The sequence below is a fragment of the Diceros bicornis genome, chromosome 11 (assembly GCF_020826845.1).
Source record: "Diceros bicornis minor isolate mBicDic1 chromosome 11, mDicBic1.mat.cur, whole genome shotgun sequence".
Classification (NCBI taxonomy): Eukaryota; Metazoa; Chordata; class Mammalia; order Perissodactyla; family Rhinocerotidae; genus Diceros; species Diceros bicornis.
The window spans coordinates 34,388,299-34,401,565 of NC_080750.1; the positions used below are offsets into that span (position 1 = coordinate 34,388,299).

Genomic DNA, 13,267 nt, shown 5'->3' on the forward strand with positions numbered 1-13,267 from the left:
ACCCCTCTTGTTTTCCTCTCCATACTCTGGCTTCTACATTGTCTCGTGGGGAAAGGCGCTGGCACTCAGCCAGCTAACAAATAAATGTTTCCTCCTTTTTTCCTTCCTTTGTCCCTCCAATCCCCTCAAGGTTCTGTGATACCTCACTCACCTCAGGCAGTCCCAAACTGGCCTATATGACTAACCAACTTGTCCTCCTCCTTCCCAGCTTGCTGCCCTTGTTCCTAGATCACCTTTCTAACAAACACTTGAGCTGAATGAAGCTTTTGTTTCAGGCTGTGCTTACTGGAGAAGCCATTCTGAAACAAAGTCTATATAATAAGTACGTTAAACAAGTATTGACTAGCAATATTCTTAGGTGACTTGATTTAACGAAGAAGTACAGCCTTAAGAAACTTGAGTTTTCAAAGTATTTATGTATACTTGCTACCTTTGTTTTCATATAAAACTTTCAAAAGATTTGCTTTACCTTCAGAAGACAAATGTTATTGAACACTAACTTAAAAGGGCCATTTAATCCATAAATTATTCTTAAGTATTCTACACATTCCCATTTCATTTAATGATTGCTGAAAAAATGGTAGAGAGCACTACTCTAAAACCACTCAGAGCTAGGTTCAAATCCAAATTCTACCACTTATTAGATGTACAATCTTGGTCAAATTACTTGGCCTGTCAGTTTTATTAGACAGTCGTGTGTCACTTTTAACGATAGAGATACTGAGAAATGCGTCATTAGGCGATTTCATTGTCGTGTGAACATCATAGAGTGTACTTACACAAACCTAGACAGTATAGCCTACTACGCACCTAGGCTGGATGGTGCTAATCTTACGGGGACCACCATTGTATATGCCATCCATTGTTAGGCAGTACATGACTGTATATATAAAGTAAGGAAAAGAACAGTTACCTACCCCATGGATTATAAATCCCATGTGGTTTTTAGTTGCACATACTAGAATTATCTTCTGCCTGGATAAAAACCATGGAAACCATCTCTTATTTTTAAAAGTTTACTATAATTCCTGTCAAGATTTATATGCTATATTATTTGGTTAACCCTGGAATCAAAGAAATGACAAGCAGAATCAAGAGACAAAATTTAATATATGCACACAGTTTTATATATAATGCAGCATCACACCATGTAGGGCATTTACTCTTATTTTATACATTCAGATATGTTTGAAACACTTCTTAAGGCTACAAAACAGAACATAGAAAAATAAACAGGAATATATTCAACACTTACAAAAAGTGATATGATAAAGAATATAAAGTACTATTTTCCTTTCAACACTTCAAAAGATATGTATATATACTTTTTTTACAAGTAACATCACAAATGATCACATCTTCACATGCTTTTAAGTATTATTTGTACTCAGTGTAAGGCTATTATCATTTTTCATACATAAATTTTTTTCTAGCTCTGTAACAATGCAATTTTTAATCCATTCAAGTAAATTCAACCCCAAAGTTGCTGTTTCCCAGCATTAAGACATGCACCCACCCTCTTCTAGGATTTTCTAAAACTTATATTTCAGGGGGAAAAAAATCCCAATTAGTGGGAGAGTAAATGGCTGACACTAGTAGCAAAACCTTAGTTCTTTGAAATTGACATACTGGAACTGAGCCATTAAGATTTAAACAAAAACACAATAGCATTTAGACATTAAATAGGAAGCAGAACACAGTAAACAGAAATAGTGTAGCCAAATATGCATTCTCTTCAGCTACACTAAAATGGACCTTGCTTAGTACCCATAAGTGAAAGACTAAGGTTACCTCATCTAAAACTGAAGGTAAAATAAATGAGGCATAAATAAATATTGCTAGTTTCTAGGATGGCTGAATGTTTTCTAAACCAGAAATGGTTAGAAAGGAACTTTATTGCACCAAGTCAATCATAAGCAAGTTTGCAGTTCACAGGCATTTTAATTCAACCTTGAGTCACAAAGGAAACACTGCAAGAATATAGAGTTTGCATCAATTACGTTGCATCAGCATTGTGGTTTGGGAAAACCCACTCTTGCCAGGTCAAGGCAGGCTCTGAGCTTAGGTCAGCCGTGAAAATGAACGTACAGGCTACCAGGAAACGAACAAGGACTACACAGATGCTAACATCCTGCTGCCAACCAGTACATGGAGCAAGAGTTGAAGACTTACTGAGGAACTGAAATTGAAGAAGAGAAACACACACGATACTAAAAGGAAAGGGACAGCAACCAAGTTGAGCAAAAGCAACTAAATAAAACGAAAAGAACAGGTGAGCTTTGGTCATTCTAAACATTTGTTCTTAAAAATGTGTAAGATCATAATACAGTGAAGTTCCATAATTTCCAACTCAAAATACAAATGATTCTCACTTCTAAGCTTTTTTCTGTTATACAGAAACATTATATCTCATGTCAACATACCTCTGACTCAGTTAAAACGGAGGACAAAAGCTAGCTTGGCCCTAGTTTGACCTCAGCATAAGGCAGAATCCCCTGGACTAAAACATTTAAAACAAACCTAAAGGAAAAAAACAAAACTGACCTTCATACAAAGACTGATAACTTTAAAACTAATTATCAAAAGTCAGAGTTCTTTTATTCCAGAGGTCACTGAGTAAAGTACCATCTGCTAAACTTCTCTTTCAGCACTGTTTCCATCATGTCCTGGAGGTAAGGTACGGGAAACAGGAAGCAAATCACTATTTCCTTCAGGAACTATAGAGTATTCTGTTACTCAATTGAGGTAAGACAGAGTGACAGTGAAGAAATGAGCAGTATTCTTTCCTATCCAATTTTTAAACATTTCCAGAAGAAACTGAGATCAAATCTCAGTCAATAAACTGAAGGACACTAGAAATAGCAATTTCTTTTGGACTCCTGAGATCACACTACTGAACTTTTAACTGTGGTCATTCTATCTAAATTTGATTTTCATAAAAATTATCAGGTAAGCTAATTCTACATAATAAAGCATTAGCTGAAAGTGGAGGACCCTCTAGTCTTCATTCCATAACAACTGTTGATGTTAACTAAGAAAAAAATGGCTTAAACAGTACCTTCCCCAATTGTTCTAGCTTAGGTGACAGAAATTCCTTTCAACAGGTTGTCTCAAGAATTTTTTTTTTCCACACAACCATCCCAGTCTTCACAAATTTTTGCCTAGCACCATCATAATAAAATGTTATCTTTCAAAGTGCTCTCTAAAATCCTATATTACAAAACATCTAAATGCTAATCACTACTCAAATCAGCAGTTACACAGACATTAGGTAATTAAAACAACAGAGGTAAATAACCATTATTACAGTACAGTGGAGATTCACTGAGCCTAGCTGGCATCCCAACATTCCTGCAGGTTATCAGAGAACCCAGAAAACTCATCCGCTTCAGTTTGTCAAATTCAAGTGAATTGTATTTGCTTTTAAAGTAATTTGCTTTTTAAAAAAAAAAAAATCTATTTTTGGCTAGATATATTACACGTGGCATGCAAAGAGAAATTACTATGTTATTTGCATAGCACTCAAATTTCCTGATCAAAAGAGAACATAAAAAAGGGTAGATTTTCACATTGGTATGTACAAATAAGAAACATAAGCTAGTTATTTTTACAGAGTAACACAGATAAACGAATACTGTGTTAATTGAGAGAGTCACATCTCCACGTGAGAACAGAGTGCAGCATGCAAAGGGAATTTCTAGTGAACACTGCAAAGACTGGAAGGAAGCAGCATCAGAGGCGTTAGGGAAGGGGTGACAAGCTATAAAATGCAAAGCAAAACCATCTTCTAGCAGCATCCTCTAGAAAAGAACTAAAAGTCACAATCGTACTGTTTTTGTACAATAGTTCCCACTGTGACAAATTGAACATGCAAATGTAAAGTGATACACATAACCAATGGTGCAAAGAGAAAAACAAAACACAGTAACTCTATAGAAACCTGTCAAGCTAAAAATTTTTAACATTTCTTCTCACAAAATATTTAAATCTGTCAGTGCATTAGTGTTAAAGTGGCATTAAAAAATTTCTGCAGTTTTAACAGATGCAGATTATTTTCAAAATGCATAGCATCTACATTTCTTTCGAGTAGGCACCATGATATTTACACCAGTGCTAAGAATTCTTGGTGGAAACAGCCATTTCATTAGATTTCCTATTTCCTAAACATCTGTTCTTGTATGCGATCTCAAGTTCAACAAATACTCACCAAAATTCAAAAATATACCCTATGAATATTAAAAGAACTATATACAACATTTCTAAGACACAGGTTAATAGGCTGCCTTATGTGTAATATTAAAGAGAAGACATTATTCAAGTTTGACAGATATTGAGATGAAAGGCCTTTGGGTTGGAAGCATTTCAAAAGACAGTGTTTTAGGCTAAGAATTGTTTGAGCCCAGTTTATGACTAAGGCATTGCATAATAAAATATACATTTCTATTTGGTGCAATGTTATGTTTTGGAATCTATAGTGTGTCAAATGGTATATTTTCTTGTCACTTTAGTAAACACTATAAAGCACACATTTCCAACATTTGAAATTAAACTTATATAAGGAGAAAAACAAAAAACTAAATCTATAATGTTTTATATTAAGCTGTTTATAAAAAATACTTTAACAAACTTATTTTCTATTTTTTATGGGGGCAGTCACCTAATAAACAGATTCTGAACGAAGAAAAATGGCAACGCCAGGAATTCACCTGCCCCCTTGAACGCATATCCAACATCTCTTGTCCAAGATGGGAATGAGGGTATGGGGGAAGGGAGAAGACAGTTCCAATTTGGGTTTTTATTTTAATGTATTTTTTTTAAAGCCTTCAGAAACATTTCATCTAAGAAAGGGTTTCTGCTCTAAAATACCACAGCAACAAACATCAAGTGTGTTGTCCCCGATGGCCATCTCCCATGCCTGATCTCCTCCTGTCCCCCCTATACGGCCGTCCTCTGACATTTCGATGGTACTGATAACCTTCGTCTCGGCTTCTGCTTTGCTGCCCTTTCCAGGACTCCTCACCTCTCGCGTGTTGATATCCTCCCCTGCCAGAATAGCCCCAATCACTTTTGTACTTCCTGCCTCCATAAGTCTGATTATAGAACTGCTTGGATCTACCACTTCTCAGAATATTAGACACTTCATTTTCATCTTCTGAACTCTCTTCTTTTGGTCTTTGCACTCTGCTATCCACAGAGTTGGCCCCACTGACCACATCAGCAGCAGTCTTAGGATCTTTCACTTTTTCTGGTTTTTCTTTCAGACTTGGAATGGTCCTTTTAGGCTCAAGTTCAACAGGCACAGTTTCTCGCTCTCTGTTTAGAATCTGAGTGGGAAGATGAGCCTTTCCCTCTGCTACAGGAGGGATGGAAGCCAATGCCAGATCTGCCTTGGGTGTCTGGGACGACTGCTCCACCCGGCCTTCATGCTTACTCACACTGGCTTCAGGGAGAGAATGTGTGCCTTCACCTCTGGCCTCCTGAAACTCTTCTACTGCTGAACCTGAACCACATTCTTTAGAAAGATCCAAATTTTCCAGAGGCAGATCCAATTCTCCTTTCTCATCAGAGGGCAGAACAATATTCTGCCTCATTACTGGATTTTCTATGAATCCCTGAAAAGGGTACCCATACCACACATGAGGAAAGAAAGGAGGTGCAATGGGAACTGGGCCTAAGAATGGATTGGGTCCAAAGGACGGTTGTGGGAACATATTCTTGCCACTTAGTGACTCTTCATATTCAGCATGAAGAAGCTGTCCAGAGTTTTCCGATTCAAGATCAGCCTGGTAAGACAACTGTCCATGACTTTCAGACACCTGAGATGCAGGGATAACTAGAGGTGAAGAAAATGTCGGCGGTCCAATCTCGGCCTGCGGCATCTGACCATTAACACTGGCCTCAGGCTGCATGGGAAAGTGTGCATCGGTACAGGTACAATCACTTTCATTCTGAGCAGAAGGAGCTTCTTGGAACCAAGGATTTTGAGGATACACAGGGACAGGGACCTTTGGGTACATCCTGCAGGCTGCAAGGTAGGCCTGGTGCAGAGGGTACAGATAAGAATGCGGGGCCCACATAGGACAACTATATGCCTAAAAGAGACAAAAAATAGATAAACAGAAGGAGAGAAAAAAAGTTTAGAGTAGGCTTAATAAAAATTTCTCATGCCTGCAAAGATCATATAATCTGCAGTCCAAATACCAGATCACTGTGACATGCAACCTGAAAAGGAATTACAAAATTAAGTCACTGCTCTAAGACTCCATTCCTTGTTCCTATCCTGAAACCAACCCAAAGTCCTGGTATAAAGGCTGATAGGAGACAATATAATGAACCACCCATAGATTATCATAATCATTAATTTCATCCTTTGGATATAACTGCATCGAATTAATTTTGGTTGATACAGATCTCAAAAACAACCAACATCCAGCACTTGAGCCTCCAGCTTCAATATCCCTATCACTGGCTGTTTAGCCTGACCTGCATTTGGGTTCTGGCTCTACCACTAACTCACTGTGTGACCCCATGCCAACTAGTTAACTGCTCTGGACGTGTTGTACCAGAAAAATGCTGGTATAGGAGCAGATGATCCCCAGTGTTAGGACTCCACAGTTCTAGGAGCCCCCAAACCACTTCAACTCCAAGATTAAAGTTAGACCTCTAGTCAGAGAAGGGTAATACTGAAAATGAAATATCCCAAATCCTTCTCCTGCAAAGGTTCAGCTAAAGATCAAGACACACAGAAAAATTTACCAGCTAATTGGCTAATTAACTAAATAAATCCAATATTAACTAGATAAATATAAAACTAGGCAATGAACACAGTAGATGGTCAAATTAACCAAGTCTCCTTTTATGAACTGGTCAATAGGCTACAGCAGGACACTTCATTCCATATTTTAACAGTCTAGAACCCTCAGAAACTAACCCAAGACAGGAGACAACACAGCACTGACAAAGACATAGAGCTTTCCAGCCTCTTTCTAAGACAAGCTGTTTCCAGGCAGACCACTTCCCAAAGGATACCTCTGCTCTGATAACAAGCACACCGCCTTCCACAGGAGTACTTTCACATGTCATTTCCTTTCACCCTTTCAACAACTGAAGCAGGTGGAAGAATGTTATCCCCGTTCCGTAAATGAAAAAGCTAGGCTCGCTGATTCGCCCAGGGCTACACAGCAAACAAGTGATGGAAGAGAACTTCAAACCCAGATCTTTCACTCAATTCCTCACTAAGGGCATTTCCACTACACTGGTCAGGGACAGGGCTGTTTCCTGAATATACTAACAGGGTTAAACCACCGCCAATTAAAAGGAAAAGCAATGGGGCCGGCCCAGTGGCGCAGTGGTTAAGTTCTCGCGCTCCGCTTCGGGGTCCCGGGATTCACAGGTTCAGATCCCAGGTGCGGAATTACACACCGTTCAAGCCATGCGTGGCGGCATCCCATATACAAAGAAGAGGAAGACTGGCAAGGATGTTAGCTCAGGGCCAATCGTCCTCACCAAAATAAATAAATAAACAAAAAGGAAAAGCAAGCAAATATGGAGTCTCAACCACCACCAAAAATAAACAATACAGTACTGAAAATGCTAGTTCTTAAAATAATGAGATTTAATAGACCTTGTTATTGACTGACAGCATTAAGAGTTAAGATTATTAAAATAGTAGTAATTTAGAACAGTGTTAACTTAAAAATAACTTGAAAATGATAAAAATGTAAATACCTTTACACCAAGATTGAAGAAGAATCGAAGAATGTTCTTATCTGAAAATAACATAATAATCACTCATTAAAATTATATATTCAAGAAGCTTTTTTTCATTATCCTCAAACAACATATAGTTCTAAAGACAATGTTGCCTACTGGAATTGTTTTCTCCAGCCTGTGATATAAAACACAGATAAAACCTGTAATATAACCGAACCAGGCTCTGCCATTATAGGGTAATTCCAGGTTCAATATGCTTTGTCTATGCTAACATCTAAGTCCCAAAATGCCTAAAATTGAGGGTTTTATCCGATTAAAATTAAATCTGTGTGAAGGAAACTCAGGTGTTCACTGTTACTTCCTTTCCAACTTCTCTGTGGGGTTTAAAAAATTATGAAATAAAAATGTTGAGGGATAAGGGTAAAATCAACATAAACCTAACATTAATAACCTGAGATTAGTAGGATGATATTAGCCTAGGTATTCATTTGACACCAGCCAGTTACCCAGACTCAAACATCAAACCACTAATAAAACCAAAGGGTCTACAAAAATCCAGGTAAAGAGCACAGAGATAGTCACTGCATTACCCTTCCAGTTTTTCTACAGATAAGAAATTTTGCAAACTAAAATTCCTTTAAAAAAAGGGAGGGACAGGCAAATTTTAAGAGAATTCTTTTAAAAAAAACACTGTTGATTGTAGTACTATAATGATGGCTGTTACGTATTATATTCATTCTTCTCTATAATTTTTTCACGGATAAGGTAATATGAGTAGTTCCAAAAACCAGACCAGTGTTGAGAAAACTCAGTGTTTAGTTATCTGGTCAGCAACATTATTAACACTGAATTCAAAATGGTTTTAGGCTGTTTTTGAAAACAGGGACATTATTAAGAGACATTAGTAAGACTGAAGTCAAAATGGTTTAGGCTGTTTGTTTTGACATAGGGGGAGGGGCAGTTACGAAACACACAAAAAACATATTCCAATCAAACACAAGCTGAAACAGGAGCGTGAACGACTAATAGCCAAACCTCTGCTGTCCCTCCCAAGGAAGTCCTTTGGCTTGCTCGGCAACATGACTTCTGACCTCTGTTTACATTTCTCACTGATCCTGTATCAGTACTTGGGTAAATAAAACCCATCTGAACTTGGAGAAGGATCTCACCTTTAGGGAGGTCCTCCCCAGTGTGACACAGTGAATAAGGTGGTGCAATGGCTCGATCTCCCTTTTCATTACAAGGAAACCCAGGATAGAGTGGGTCTTGGTAAAGGCTCATTGTCTGAGGCAAAGGCATCATGGGCTGGTTAACTGCCTGTATTGACACAGGAACTGGCGATGGTGTTAAATGAGCTTGGGACACAGCAGATTCGGGTCCAGTGGTCAGAGTCTGTGTCACTGACAAAACGGGAATTTGAGCAGGAACACCTACAAAAGAGAGGGAAAGGAACCAAAAACTATAAAAAGGTGAAAATAATTCTCTACAGATATAAGTTTACACTAAGCTAAAAAGTAAAGAATTCTGTAAAATTGACACAGCTGGTAAAAAGTTGTGTACTTAAGCAATCTAAAGAAGTACTTTTTATATCAACCAAGGACCCTCCTGGACACAAAGGAGGAAATGAGCCCAGGAAACAAGCTGTGAGTCAACGTCTTCTAATAGAAGCTCTTATAAACATGTGTAAGACACAGAGCTTGGCAAAGGGTTCAATGAGGGGGCCACAAAGAGCTGGTCCACGAAGGATGCAAACTGTGGTGCCAGTGCTGAGCAACCAAGGCAACCAGCAGAGATAACCAGCTCAAACTTCCTGCTCTTGGGATTCTGAGGGCTTATCTCAAATGAACCTGGCCCTCCCACACTAGATGCAGAGGACCACAAAAAGCTCCGTGAGGCTCAACACACCTAACCCTGCTCTGAGGTCAAGCTCTCACTCAAGAATTTGAAGTCTCTGACTTGGAAGGCTTTTGATGGTTGGTTTATTGGATTTTTAAAATTCTTATCTAACCTGTTGGTCCAAAAGTTGTAGGTTCACTTGGCCAGGCTGGCACAGTGGCTGGTAAAGAAGGCACCGCAGGAGTTAGATGTACCTCTGGAGAAACTAGAAGGGGAGCTGGATTTGACAAAGACACGTGTTCTGCTGGCTTCTTCAAGAAGAGAGGTGGAAAAAGACAAGAGTTCATTTTGCTTAACACTAATTTTAATGACCAAACATAGCTTGAGTTGCCTATCTTTTACGCAACTGCAGTTTCTATATAAATGGTCTTTCTGGTCTTAGAAATGAAAGAAAAAAACACAGTAGCTAAAAATTCCACACAAAGTTGATCCTAACCAGAGATTGCCTACCAAAAATCACAAGTCACTGGCAGTTAGAAACAAATTCTGAAGCAACTTGAATCCAATGCTTTTAAGGCAAAATCTCTGAAACCACCTTGAAATTCATGAGTCATTTAGAATAGCTCCTCACACAAAGATATACATGAAACTACATGCTTTCTGACATGAAGGATGTTAACAGAAAAGCAAGGACTCAGAACTTACTCTACTCCTGTATTAGACCAAGAACCAAAATATCTGCCAGAACTCAGGTGCCTTCATCATTAAATTCGTAAATTGGTATACTGCTTTTTAAATATATATTTTTCTAATCTCTTCAATCATTACATTCCCTCCCTTCTATGAAATAATTGTTAAGGATGCAGACAACTCTTTTTTAAAGTTTTGAAGTAGAAATTTATAATTTCCCTTCAAAAATCTAATTTTCAAGCGAACTCACCACAAAGATAAGAACACAAGATACCAAATATAAACTTACTCAAAATCAATTCAGAAGATGGCTTCTATGTCCAGAAAATGCTGATTATAAAAATAACACTCCATAAAAACTGAGAACATCACAGACTAACCAACAACAGAATTATAGAAATTCATAACTGCACCTAAATTATGATGCTAAAATAAATGTTCCATTTCCTATACAAATGTTTTTTATTCTTTTTTTTTTGTGAGGAAGATCAGCACTGAGCTAACATCCGATGCCAATCCTCCTCTTTTTGCTGAGAAAGATTGGCCCTGAGCTAACAACCGTGGCCATCTTCCTCTACTTTATATGGGATGCCGCCACAGCATGGCTCTACAAGCAGTGCATCGGTGCGCGCCCAGGATCTGAAACAGCGAACCCCGGGCTGTCGCAGCAGAGCGCACGCACTTAACCACTTGCGCCACCGGGCCAGCCCCGATGTTTTCTATTTTTAAATGATCATATATACAGAGCTAAGAACCCCAGAGAATGGAGAATGTTGGTGTCAAATGCAACAATGTACTTACTTGTTCTGCAGGAGGCGGGCACTCTAATTTCTTTGACTTTGACGGTGATGAAACTCTTGCACATTTATCATCACTAATATTCTTTGGAAGCAAAAAAAAAAGCATAATTTTGTATTTCAAAGACCCACATTCTCGGATAATCATGGTTGCCTTTATAGTTCACCCTACCTGCACCTAAATGAACCCTCTCACGACTGAGTATTTTTTTCAATTACATCTGGTTTTCAACAGGTAGGTAACGTTGCCTGCCCATCTTTATCACATCAAACTACTGGGCCACCGTTTTGATTGTGGGTATGGTATCAAAATAGCACACTCTTCCTTTAAAAATCTCCATCTACTAGTGAGTAATGGAAAGTAAAAGCTACTTTCCACCCGTTCAGATAGGTCGTCATACTGTACCCTTGAAGAAATGGTTATAATTTGTGAATGCATTCTCCTTAAGCACTATCATCTCCTCCCAATTTTTTTCTCCGCTTTTCTACTTCCCTACCAGTTATAAAATGATGACGTCATCTCCATTTTCTCCTTCAACTTCTTCCTGCTATACTATCACAGTGTTAAGGAAAAAGAAGATGCAATTAGTATTTAAAATGTTTACCTCCAATGTGCTTGGCTCGGGTTTTTTATCCATGTGAACATGTCCATGGACAGAGTCTGTAACACATGAAGATAAAAAGGACAGCATCAGCCACTGGTCAGGTCTGAAGAGAGAACAGCAAAATAGGAAGACAGAGAAAGCCCAAGACTATCTGAACCATGTTTAGTCAGTGAAAAATAGTTTTCAGAATAACATTTAACATGCTTTAGCTTGAGTCAAGGTTTCTCTGCAAAAGTGAGATACGTGACAATAAACTGCTTTATGATTTAAATAGTAAGCGTTCTTTTCCCAATGTATGACTTTAAATCAGACACGGATCTCTAGCACCTGCATTCAAATGATGAAGTAACACACCTTTCTCTTTTCGTTCTTCGGGATCCACTCTCCGCCTGCTTCCTTTTCTATCACCTACATGTGATGATTTTCTCTGGACACTTGGGTTGCTGCTCTGAGAAGCTGACTGACTGACTGATGAGCTCTTAAAATGAACAAAACCCAACACTTTGTGTTAAAATTTACCCACAAATACATGAACCAAAGTCTCATAATCTTATTCTTAATACATCTGACTAAAAATCTCAAAATTCATAGCCCTATATCATTATACTTCTGAAACTACAAAAAAAAGAACCTAGGGTTCATATTTAATTATGTACTCTACAGTAACAGGCTTATCAATAAGTATTAGGCAATAGACCATTGGCCTAAATTAGGAGTAAGACTTCCTCAGATCCCCGTTTCAGGGAGCCACCCTGACCAAACTCTCACCTTGCAACTTATACTTACATTCTTTGCACAAAGACTAGCACCCTTCACACCAAGCTTCAAAAGCAGCCATTATAGAGCCACCATCCTTTGTGGGGAAAAACACCCAAGTGCAAAGAGCAGAAACAGTGCACTAGGATTCTTATCACTGAAATGCTACTGACTGTCAACAAATCACTTAAGCTCTGCTTGAGATCCAACCTTCTAATTGGTGAAACAAAGGGACCGGAATAAGTCAGGTTTTTAAGCTAAATTATCACTGAAGCCCCTTTCCTCTTCTAGCTCTCTATGAGTGAATGTTGCACACAGCTGAAGAGAAGATCTCAGCCCTCTGTGGCAAGAGTTTTCTAGAACACAAACCCAAGTCACTATCAAGTCCAAGAAAGGCTCTAACTGCCTAGTCTAAGTATGAAGACCCCACTTTAACAATCAAAAAATTTTACAATCTATTCCCACATGACAGTAGTTGCAGTTTTATCATTCCCTAATTGAAAAAAAGGACAAAAAGCTATGAGTACAATCTTAAATGATTTGTAGTTATTTTACTATCTAAATGTCATGAAAAAATAACATATATGACATAAATATACTTAGCCTACAGACCATGCCTAATTCACATATGGATGTGGGCACTTATTCCAACCCCTGTACCAGAATGAACTAATATTACAGATTAGCTGCTTTAAACTGAGCATCTCACACCTCTAAAGGATTCCATAAAAGCCAGAGGACAGAGAATTGAGTGTGTGAGGCTTTAATGTTTTATATTCTGGGTAGCCTCCTACAAAACCACATTTTGCTTGTTTAATCCACTGTTAAGAAAAAGTGTCCAACCACCATTCTGGATCACAAATCATTTGG

General features: G+C 38.3%; 1 protein-coding gene across 1 annotated transcript in view; it reads right to left on the bottom strand.

Moving 5' to 3' along the window:
• Positions 1–1,091: 1,091 nt before the first annotated feature.
• The window catches only part of OTUD4 (OTU deubiquitinase 4), a 42,045-nt gene continuing 29,869 nt past the window's right edge, over positions 1,092–13,267 (bottom strand). Inside the window, exons 15-21 of the mRNA XM_058550136.1 lie at positions 11,996–12,119; positions 11,642–11,697; positions 11,041–11,121; positions 9,722–9,860; positions 8,883–9,143; positions 7,729–7,769; positions 1,092–6,092 (exon numbers count right to left, since the gene is read on the bottom strand). Coding sequence (XP_058406119.1) covers positions 4,881–6,092; positions 7,729–7,769; positions 8,883–9,143; positions 9,722–9,860; positions 11,041–11,121; positions 11,642–11,697; positions 11,996–12,119 — 1,914 coding nt within the window. The 3' untranslated portion in view covers positions 1,092–4,880. The remainder of the gene's footprint in view (positions 6,093–7,728; positions 7,770–8,882; positions 9,144–9,721; positions 9,861–11,040; positions 11,122–11,641; positions 11,698–11,995; positions 12,120–13,267) is intronic.